Below are 12,071 nucleotides of genomic sequence, written 5' to 3' on the forward strand. Positions count from 1 at the left end.
AGTGTTCTTCTTGAGGTACTTAAGGATATTATATTTTTTTCAACTATAATGATGGGATAACTAATATCGTTTAAAACATTGCGTTGCATTCAAGATGATGTGACTAATGTTTTCTGAATGCTTAGTAGCCACACTTTTCACCATTAGTGCTTTTCATGTGCTTCGCTTGAGCCTATGTTAGGCTGCAAAGAATGTGATAAAATATTTTATCAAAGATCTTTGATAAGAGATAGGATTTGGGGTATATTACACTACATAAGTAAAATCTTTTACAAAATATTTTATCAAAGATAACCTAAAATTAGAAACAAAAGCTCACCTAACACTTGTTCCACAACAGTGAACACGTGTTCCGAGGATTTGTTGATATTAATATTTACGCGTTAAGTGTATGATTTGTTAAAACTAATATTTACGCGTTAATTTTATAATTTGTTGATACTAATATTTACACGTTATTTATAACACCATGAATGAATAACAGTATTATGTTTGTTTAGTTAAAATTAGTTCAATTATTACGTAAGCATTTTACTGAAAAAGAAACAGAAAAAGAAACGTTGTGGGTTAAACTGTAGATTGCAAAACGTGACAAGAGAGGTATCCATCAGAACTTATTAAAAGAGCTACAATGCGAAGACTTAAAAAGTTATACAAATTATTATAAAATATTATTATATAGCCTAATATTAATATTATATTATACAAATTATTTATTCATAACATTTAATTTCTTTCACACTCCGATATCAGAATTTTTGTGGTAGTAACATTCCAGTTATATTTGCGTTCCGCCATATTTGTTTCAAGGTATAGAAATCTTTTATCAAAGATAACAAGATGCACTTGCATTTTATAAAAGATCTTTTATCAAAGAAACTGTCATATATTTTATAATATATATTTTATAAAAGATCTTTGTCAAAGAACTTTGATAGTATAATAGCAGCGTTAGTCAGTTCTTAAACTTACAACCACAATCCAGTATAGACAGTCACGAAGCTTGAGTTGTGAGGGTGCTAGGAACAATAGGCTGTGCCGGTATTATTTCGCATTGTCTGTAAAGAGGCGATATTAGCGATCCTAGTGGTGAGCAACTATCTATGGATGCATATTTACTACGTGTTGAGCTTCGTGACTGTATATACTAGACTTTGCTTACAACTTTCCTGCTCAGAGCTCAGTACTGAGGCTTCTTTGTAATCGTAGCAATGTTCAGTTTCAGCACGCGCGACGCAGTGCTTGCCTCACGCGAGTGAGGTGGAGGTAGCGACTGGTCCGCACTTCGGGGGCCGCATCGCCGTGGAGGCTGGCGACGGGGAGCTTTGCGCGGTGGACGGGGACCCAGACAGCCCCCGAGACACGTACATCCTCCGCATCGACCACAAGTTGTGCGGCACCCACGTCAACGAGACCACGGTGGCTACTTTCGTGCTGGTGCAGGAGAACCTGCCTATCCTCACACACAGTACCAGGAGGTTCCTCGTGCTCTGTTCCTTCCAGCCAGAGACGCTCACTGTCAGAGCTGGGTACGAGTTAAACATACTTCAGTTCTCTTTAATTGTAACTTTTCTGGCATGTGTATTGCCTTTAGCTCACGAAGGCCTTTCGGAGGGAGTGTGACCTTGGTAGGAAGTGCAAAGAAACTTCTGCAGCCAAAATCGGTGGTGTAGAATTTTGGTTGCTACTGGCAAACTCAGCACGTTGTACTGTACTATTATTTACAATCTCAAACTGAAATGTGTACTAAGCGTAAACTTGTCAATGTAATAAGTAGGAGACGATTCATATCAAGAGGGCTTAGACAGCCGTGGCGAGAACGTGACTCGCGAGACATTGTGGCTCGCAGTGATAGCTGTGCTTGCTTCTAACCTCCGCCAACCCCCACCCTTTCACTCACTGGAGCCAAACTCCGTTCGATTTGTATTTGTCTCTGACCTGCGAGTGGCATAATGTCTGTCTCGAAACCATGTACGAAAGTTCCAAGTAGGATGGGAGGACGCATTTTTTTGCTGTCAATATGATGAGAATATTAAATGTATAATTTGTTCACAAGTATTATGAGAAAAACGGTTGTATAACATAAAACGGCATTATACTACATGTTGCTGATGAAACATTAAAAGGTTAAGTGTTATTATTGTTGTTATCATCATCATCATCATCATCATCATCATCATCATCATCTCTGTACGTCGACCCTTTTTCAGCAGATGTACGAATAATGCGGTTAGCTCTTCAATTTGAACTCACTGATTTACTATGTGATGTCAAATGAAAGCTAGATGTAAGGACTTGAGTGTACCTCGTTTTACCGTGACAACGCTGTTTAGTTTCTTTAGCATCCTTATTGTTATATTATTTATGTCTTTGTTTTATGAAGAATTTTAGATAAGGGCGCAAATAGCTATAGTAGCTGACGCGCCCTTTTTAAGCCCTACTACTATTACTGTAAGGACTTGACAAATGTTGAACTTTCAAATCTTTGCCAAAAAATAAATATCCGAAGCTTCGTTCTATCGCTTGCTCTGTTGAAGCCATGTTCGCTACAACTTACGTTTGTGAAAAATTATTTTCAACAATTAAAATAGTAAAAAGCAATTTAGATCACAACTGACAGACAAATACCTTCGTGATCAACTACGACTGGCAGTAAGTGACATAATTCCTGATTTTGAAACTTTGTCGCAGAGACATTCTGAAGACAATTTTAGGTTGTGATATTGTTCATTTATTGTTCATTTCTTTCTTCGTTACACGTACTAAACATAGTTTGTAGCCTTGTACTGTATAAAATTATATTTAAGTGCTTGACGTAAGGAAAATGAAAATCCGTTAATAAGTCAGACAGTTGCTTCACTTCCCCTTCGGGTGTCCGCCTTCCTCCATAGGTGCTATGCACGTTGCAGGTTACACAGTGGCTGGGCGCACGATTACATTTTCGCCACCGGTGGCTTAGAATATAATCTAAGCCCTCTTGATAAAGACGAGCCCACTGAAGACCAAGTTTCTAGTCACATACATATAAGGTGTCTAATAAATTCGAGAGAAGATTGTTAGCCTATATTAAAAACGTGATGTAAGACTCAGCCGTACCTCAGGTAATGCCGTCTCATGATGACTCTGGGTTCGATTCTCAGAGTATCTTATACGACTGTGCTTCACAGGGTGCACTGCACTGCCCAATGCACTTTGCACGTGCATTAACAAGACAATACTGAGGGGGTGTCAGTGCGAACTGTATACGTGACGGCGAAATAAATAAATGTAAGTTACATAAATGTATTTACAATTTTTGTTTTTATTAAGTAATGTCTGACAGGAAGTGTGTTGAGGTAACTTGAATCTTTTTTTATTGACAGAAACATAACACTTAACATAAAACGTAGCCTATTGATATTTCCGTCGTTATTATTTTTTTTTTGCTATGATACCAGTTATATCAGGAGCAATAGTAGACTGACAGAAACCCTGAGAATATGGTTTAAATTAGCATCTGAAATACTCGACCGCAATTTTGTTTTTGTGCACTTGAGGACAGAAAAAAATCGTTCACATACAGTATACAAGTTGAGTAAAACTTAAAGTAAACAAAGTTACGCTCCGTTTAGTGATCGATACCACACAAATCTTTACATGTTGTGCCAACCTAAGATTTTATTTATCTAATGTAGCCTAACCAAACATAACAAAGGTATTTTTTATTTATCTAAACAATACTAACTTATTCTGAAGGTTAGAACAAAAAAGATCGATCGCTAAACTGCGTAACCTTTCGACTCATGCTCCGCCGTTTAGTTCCGCCCCCTAGTCATACTGCAATAATCCCGGAAGATGTATTTGGATACCTCACAGCAGTACTCTTTACCTTGTTGCACCGTGCATTGCACTGTTGCACGGCTATTTGCGCGCTTGCAATTTTGAGCATTTGTGAAGCCCTGCTATACGATATAACATGATATGGGACAGATTTTCTTAGAATATCTTGGTTCCTCTGCTGACGTCATTCTATTTCTGCTTCATTCTTGCAGAATCATCGTTTCATCGTCTTCAATAGCCTCAAGACTTTCAAAAGGAAGTTAACTGTTTTATAAAATCTTTTATCTTTAAACAGCTTTTTAAAATGACTATTCAGGAAACTGTTATCTTGAACATTACAGCATCAATCTCCCAACAAACCGGCACAGAGATGAGCCTGGCAATAGCAACAGAGTGGAACACATCCAGCCTGAAGTGATGGCGTTCGAGGCAGAGAGCGCCGAGTCAGTTAACGATGTGCAGGTATCCCACCTCCTGCGCCATCAGCAGATAGTGGACACGCACACAGGGAGGATGCTGCAAGGTGAGGAAGTGCTGTGATGGACCAGGAGGGCTAGCAATATAAATACAAATTAATCTGTAAATACACCTAAATGTTCTATGGTTCAATAAGAGAGTAAAGCTATGGTTCCGCTACGGCAATCATTGCCGAGCGAACAACGCCGCTCGATTAGCTCTAAACGACATTTCATACAAGTTGAGAGGATGCGAAGGCATTTCCTTCCCCTTCCACTTGCCCTGAGTCCGTCAGTAAGAGACCGGTAGCTGTTACTTCTTATACTTGCACCCCCCAAGTTGTGCACACAAGAAAATAATATATTAAATAAAGTATATAAGTCGATATAAAATACAGTGACACAGATGTTTGACAATTACATGTTTCAGTATATTTTAGTGTCGTTCTTACAATATCTTCAACTAATAATTAATTAATTAAATTAAGAAATGTTAGTTTGTATTATGAAGTCAGGGGGGAGTGACACAGTGCAGATTGTCCCGTTGTATATGCTTAGAGTAGCAACTAGCGGTGAAGAAAACATTTATCTTCTGCTGTCAGTAGCTTTTTATTGTGCCAGTTGATATAAACAACAATCAAATGAAATACAAACGCTTATTATAGGCCTAGATTTTTTAAATATAGATTACCAGTAAACATTTGCAATAATAAGAATTTTCACTATGTTCAAAGTCAATTAGTCGAACGTTAGTAAGATAGACAGTAGCATCTTCCCCTTCACGGATGGTAAAGAGTGTGAGTAGAGGGGAAAGCCTATCAACCAAACTGAAATGAGGATTACGTGTAAATATACGCAGCTGGTTTCTTTACGACGTTCATCGCTGGCTGCAGCGATGTGCGTCAGCGTTCATCGCTCTGGGTTGATTTGACTTCAAATTGAGAGCGATGATCGTCGTACATTCAGAAAACAAAAGAATGACGGTAAAGCAATATGGCTTCAAAACGTGTATTTAGAACTTCTCAACAATAAATGATATTTTAATTAATTTTGTTTCCAGTCATCCTGCTTGTATGATATGGGTTCGAAAGTATATAGAGATGCCCATAAAAAATAAATGTTGTGGAAGGAAGTTGGTGAAATTATAGGGAAGGGTGGTAAAGTAACATGTTTTCGAGATAGGATAATATGCGAATAGATACATTAGAAAAACAATATTACAAATGAACTTTTTAATGACGGTGTTATAAAAATGCCGAATTGAGTGTTTTTAAGCAGGGATGTATAAACAGGGTGTCAAGAGAATCTCTTCCATTAAATTTCAACCTTTAATAACGACGATTACAGTAATGTAGGTCTAATTAATTAGCCTACTCGAGACTATTTTAAAATTCAAATGAAGTGTGTCTTATCATTAGATTTCAGTTGAATAGCTAGGCCACAGCTTGAATATTGAAACCACTACAATTTATAACGAACAATGTAATTTATTTTGTTGACATGATTTGCTCGCTCGGAAAATACAGGTATTTTTCCGGAAAAGCTAAAACAAAGAGGGCACAATATTCTTTCCCTTCACTGACTTCTGTGAGCTTTAGCTACATACTGTATATTGATAAACACGGACCTAGTAGTAGTCTGCAGCCACATGTATTTTCAATACGGAATAAAAATCGTTTAATGCCTATCTTTATATTCTTATGCACTGTTGTAGCCCCACTCCACTTGTTAATTTACCAACATAACATGCGAGAGATCCAGGATGAATTATTGTAGCCTACCTATGTGGCCAGTTTCCTTAGTATTGCTCCTGCACCTGTCGAGTATTATGTTTGTAACAAGCAGACGGAGGAAAACTATATATTTCTGAAAATTATAGAATTTAATAAACATGAATAATTGTTTTAACATAATTGCAATATCATTTTACGCTACCGGTGGGCCTATCTTAAAAAGTAATAGACAATTTCTCGCTGGATGGTTTTTCAACAAATGAAGTAGGATTTGTCTTCACAGCACTTTCAATTAAAGACAAAATAAAATTGAACTGCTCTATAGTAAGTGTAAAATAGTCTTTGAATTTAATTTGATCAGTAAGCCTAAGTATATGTCTACAAATTAGCCCATTGAAACATCCTTCTGTACGTCTGGTTTTAAACATATCATTGGTTTGGAGTATTCTGTCTATTGGTATACATTATATTTAATTCGATCATATTATTCTTCCTCAAGAAGTAATACAGTAATTATTTTTCCCCTATTTAAAGCCATTGTAACAACTTGTAAATTCTCAAGTTCATTGTTAAACAGCTGGAGACAATCTATATTAATCTGCGATGTCCTCGATCGACTGATTGTCGATTCTTGGAAATCGATTATTCTGTACAGCAAAGACGGCGATGTTCGCTGCAAAAGGAAACTGCATAGCCGACGTTGAGCGCTGAGCGATCATCGTCAGCGTTGTTCGCTCGGCGATGATCGCCGTAGCGGAACCATAGTTTAAGCTGTACCAAACGGAGAGAGATATAGAAAGAGTATATAAGGGATATAATCAGTGAGGGAAGTGGAAAAAAAACCCTTCCTTATAACATACACATAAATGATGTATACAATAAATTGTTTCGTTACAATCAGTAACGCGAATCTTTGAAGCTTAAGCAACATATTAAATTTCTTAATAAAATAATTTCAAGTTACTTTAGTTATCTACTACATTATTTTACAATGTCCACTGAGACTTATCATTTAAAATAATGTTAAAGCTTCAAAGTGACTTACTTAATTATAAATAAAAAGTGCAACAACAACAAAAATGACACAGTCACTAAATTGGCAACAATGGCCACCACAAGCTACTGACCACAGCCACTCGTAAGCATTCCAGGGATTGACTTATCAAATAAACGTGTCTAAATACACGTTGAATACAGTTGCTGAAGGTTGTGGTTTAGATTTACGAAGCAAATAGGTAGTAGCCTACTCTTTGTTGTGAAGAAATGTATAAACAAATTTTTACGGATCACATTTTTTCATGACGGTATGTCGTTTTTCACTAAGAGTACCCTATATCTTCTGGTCATAGAAACCAGTGGCGGTATTCCATACCATCGCATACCATCTCACTTCCCTCACTGGATACAATAAAGAGGTAATGGTTAAGAAACAGAAAACAACGAAAAGGAAAGAAGGAAAATAACAGAATGAAGAGAAATAAAGAATGAGAAGTCTAAAAAAAAACAGGGAATGAGGAGTCAATGGAGAGAAATAGAGAATTGGAGGTTGATAGATAGAAATACAGATTGAGAGGTCGACAGAGGAAAATAAACATTGATAGGTCGATAGAGGGAATAGAGAATTGAAGGTTGATAGAAATAGAACTTGAGAAATCGATACAGAGAAATAGAGAATTGGAGATTGATGAAGAAAAATAGATATCAAGAGATCGATAGAGGGAAATAGAGAATGAGTGATATATAGAGAGAAAAAAAGGAAATGACAAATTAATAGAGAAACAAAGAAAATGAAAGATCGATAGAAAGAAACAAAGGGAATGAGATATAGCTAGAATTAGTGGACAGGAAAGGAGAAAGATAAAAGAGATAAAAAGAAATACAAAAAGTATGAGGGAGAGGAAGAGAAATGGGAAATGATAGCCATTTGTAATTGAAACCAGAAAAATATTTACCGGTAAAAATTAATTCATGAGCTTGAATACAATGTATAAACCACTACCATCATAGCAAGTAATGAATGTACAATGACTTACATTTATCCTCACAGATCAAAGCGTTGTGCAAATGGTACTTATGATCATCCTGGTGGTGGGAGGAGTGATTGGCTGTGCTCTCACAGCTTGGTGGTTCATCCCTGGCCTAAGGAAACGAGTCTCAGGTAAGTAATTTCTTTCCGATTCCAGACTCTCTTCCCACTGACGTAAATCTAAAAATGAAAAAGTTATGAAATGATCAGATTGAACTGACTAACATTTCATTAGAAGTAAAATTATTTTATAACATTTAAAACAAGCTATAGTGCCATTTCCTTGAATACCACAGTAATCAATAGTCAAAGAGCTCAGTTTTCTATTAGATGTCATATTTCTTTCTTGATCTCTATCTCAAAATTCAAATTAATTTATGCACGGTTTTTATTGGTCATTGGTACATTGCAATTTCCTTTAGTTCGAGGACATAATTTTTTCATATTTGCAATAAGAGCATAGTTTCATTATATTGTAAAATTATTTTGTATTATCAAATGTTTCTTTAACACAAGATAGTATATTAATATTCGCTGACTGAAATACCTTCTTTTCATTTTCATATAAAATTAAATTCCTAGATAGTTAACTGAATTTACTTGTTCCATAATCTTTTTGTTATTATGGTTTTTCCTTTTTTTTTTAATTTTTACCTCGAAACGCCAATATTTTAGATTTTGCTTTTGAAATTATTGCAATGTTCGAATCCTGGTGGGTTCAACTGGAATTTGTGGTGAACAAATGCGGTGTTCGGTCGTAGGTTTTCGCGGGAAACTCCCTTTTCTCTTACCAGCATTCCACCATTACTCCATTAATCACCATATGGCATTATGTAGTTCGCCTCTTATGGTGCATCAAGGGCAACGCCTTCATGGCACCGAAATAACTACAAGCTTTGCATATCGCCCACTAAATGAGGACCCTTGGATGAATAACACAAGTCAAGTGTCCGCCATTAGTTAAAAACATTGTTAAGCCATAGTCATTTAGTATTAAGATGAAAATAAATGTGTTTCTCAGGGCGAGATCTCCAATTTTAGCCAGAAAGTCATTGAACTCTTTGCTGAAAATTACAGAAAAATATAATTCAAGTATAGAACAGTTTAGAAAACTTCAAAGTTCCGTGAATTTATTATATTAACTTATTACTAAGTCTATTATTATTATTATTATTATTATTATTATTATTATTATTATTATTATTATTATTATTATTATTATTATTAGTCTAGTTGCATAAAATATTCACCAATTAAAACGATACATTATCTTACTTTTCGTTTCTGACTTGAATGTTCTGGCACTACTCAGACAAAGTGGCTTCAGCCGCCACTGCTAATCAGACTTAAGATATATGTAATAATTGTTCTTCTTCTGACACGTATCATCAAGTGAGATGCTTTTTTAGCATGAAATCTTTTCGCTTGAGAACAATATAATGTAATTATTCTTCTTGAACTGTTTCTTTACTTTTTTGTTTTCTAGAAGAACTGTACAATTACCGGTACCGGTACTGGTTATAGTTACAGATTTTGACTAGAAGGTAACAAAAATTTAAATAATATAGGTAATGTGGCACAATATTCTCACTAACAATTAGTATGGCTATACCATTGGATCCATAGAATAGGGAGAAATGTGCAAGGTGCGTATGTTTGAGATAATTCTTTCATAGATGAAAGTTAGTCCTGTGCCAAGGAAGATATTTATGTCAGTCTACAACAATAACAATATTGAGGAATTAAATTTTCTGACCTTTCATATCTCTACTTTTCTTCTCTCTCTCTCTCTCTCTCTCTCTCGTTCTTTCTTTTATCTCTTTCATTATTTCTTTCTTTTATTTAGTTTCTTTTTCTCTTTTTTTCTCTCCTCTCTTTTTTGAGTGAATATTTGAAAATTTACATATTTTATTGATAAATGTTTTTGTAAAGTATGACACCATTCTTTCAGTAAACCAAAACTGGTAAAAATTTAATTACATTTTACAAAAAATACATTCAGCATGACAACAATTATTTCTATTATGAAGTAAGATTTATAAAAATTTCTTCTGTCTTCAACCAGGTCAAAATGCACCACCAGATGACACATCTTCAGTTTCAATTTATGAGAACTTCGAGAATTCGCTACGAGATTGCAATGCAAGTGAAGTAGATTTCGAAGGATCCTTGAATGAAGGAAGGAATGGACACTGTGAAGTTGAGACTATCGACATTCAAGGACAGGGTGAAAGTGATACAGACTGTGCACACCATAATGATTCGGATCACAATTATTCTGGTGTCTTTACAATACGGATCCCCACACACCACCTGGTTCGACAGGAGCAGCCGTGCATCATGATTGAAACAAACTCTCAGTCAGAAGCCTAAGCACGTGAACAATGCTTGTTTATTTATTTAAACAGACAGTTCGTTCATCTTGCACTTCTATATTTACCACCAGTAAGGTAAAAATTCGTTTTTGCACAGTGAAAGCAGCCAAAGTTTTACAATATTGCTTATTGCTTAAAGTCTGTGAACGAAGCCAGAAACCAATTTTTTCCACCAATGGTTGATCAGGACTGACTTAGGAACAAAGCTGTTAAGGTGCATCACCCCTGATCCTGCCCACTCGATTCAAATACTGAACTTGAACGGGCAGTTTTTTTATCAGTTAAGTGAATCTATTATTTATGTAAAATTTAACCAGACTTATACTAATGATTATTTCATATATTATGTGTTACATAGCTGCAAATTGTAACTGAATAATATAATAATTATTGTAAATATTATTTTTTATAGAAGTAAAGATTGTTTAAGAGCTAACGTGCTTGTCATAATTATTAATATCCAAAGAGACATATATTTTGATATGTACCATCACACTTCACACTTACGGTATGCATTTTCTAAAATTATTGTGTTTAAACAATATGACATGACGACATTATAGAGAAACAAAACAATTATCTGGCACTTGAAAAAAAAGTCGGTACATATTCTATTTTTATTTTTTTATTTTTTTCATATAACCAAGTGCCACAACGAAAATGTCATGAATTTAAATACTATTATAGTCACAATCATGCCATGGTATGAAAGAAAAATTTCACAACCTCGAGCGGGAATCGAACCTGCGACTTCCTGTTCTCATAGCTCTACCACTGAGCTATCGAGTTCGTCTCATGCCAAAGGCTTGGAATTATCCTTTCATACTAGCTACTCTGTTATAGAGTACTGCCCATAGCGTCTGATCTAGTCAGCACTGCTTATGGGTTGAAAGAAACTTTACAAACTTGTATCGATAGCTCAGTGGTAGACCGCCAGACTGGAGAACAGGGAGTCGCAGGTTCGATTCCCGCTCGAGGTTGTGAAATTTTTCTTTCATACCATGGCATGATTGTGACTATAATAATATTTAAATTCATTAATATGTCACATCAACAGACGTGTATACGTCACCAAACATCGTAAGATGAAGATTACATTTGAAAATTTCATATTGACATTGCTTCTCAGATTATAAACATATTTACACAACAAGATTTCTTTTGCTACACTAATTTTCATTTTGTACTACAGTTGTGAGTTACTGGAGATGAAACATAAATAGTCCAATTTGTAAGTATAAACGGAAAAAATTCTAGAAAATTGCAATATTTACAATTATTGTTTCATTAGGTAAATTAAACGAATAATACATTCCTGAGCCAACTTTAGATTTGTCACTCAATATCACATAAATATTGCAACTATTGTTCCAATACTGTCCATATCTTTAATAAAAAATGATGTTGCTGATTACTTTGCCATATTATTTGATACTGAAGCTATCAGTAATAATAATGAATTATGATCATCCTAAATCTGGCACTCAATATTTTATCCTTATATACGTGAAAGCCTGTTTCCTATAAACTTTTCTACATCGGTATCTTGATTTCTTTCTCTGATCAGTGGTTCAGATAAATATATAATAGTATTTCTGTAATTGGATACGTCAAATAACGAAGGTGATAAGTGTCAATATTAAAAATAATGAGTCATTACACT

At 35.1% G+C, this 12,071-nt stretch overlaps 1 protein-coding gene across 2 annotated transcripts in view; it reads left to right on the top strand.

Annotated features, from left to right (window-relative positions):
- The window catches only part of LOC138696509 (uncharacterized), a 175,580-nt gene extending 164,736 nt beyond the window's left edge, over nt 1-10,844 (top strand). The window contains exons 6-9 of one of the 2 annotated variants that reach the window (XM_069821565.1): nt 1,220-1,529; nt 4,161-4,342; nt 8,055-8,165; nt 10,099-10,844. In XM_069821565.1, coding sequence (XP_069677666.1) covers nt 1,220-1,529; nt 4,161-4,342; nt 8,055-8,165; nt 10,099-10,406 — 911 coding nt within the window. In that variant the 3' untranslated portion in view covers nt 10,407-10,844. The remainder of the gene's footprint in view (nt 1-1,219; nt 1,530-4,160; nt 4,343-8,054; nt 8,166-10,098) is intronic. The other variant, XM_069821564.1, reaches the window with a different exon arrangement.
- The last annotated feature ends 1,227 nt before the right edge of the window (nt 10,845-12,071 follow it).

The sequence above is a fragment of the Periplaneta americana genome, chromosome 3 (genome assembly GCF_040183065.1).
Source record: "Periplaneta americana isolate PAMFEO1 chromosome 3, P.americana_PAMFEO1_priV1, whole genome shotgun sequence".
NCBI lineage: Eukaryota > Metazoa > Arthropoda > Insecta > Blattodea > Blattidae > Periplaneta > Periplaneta americana.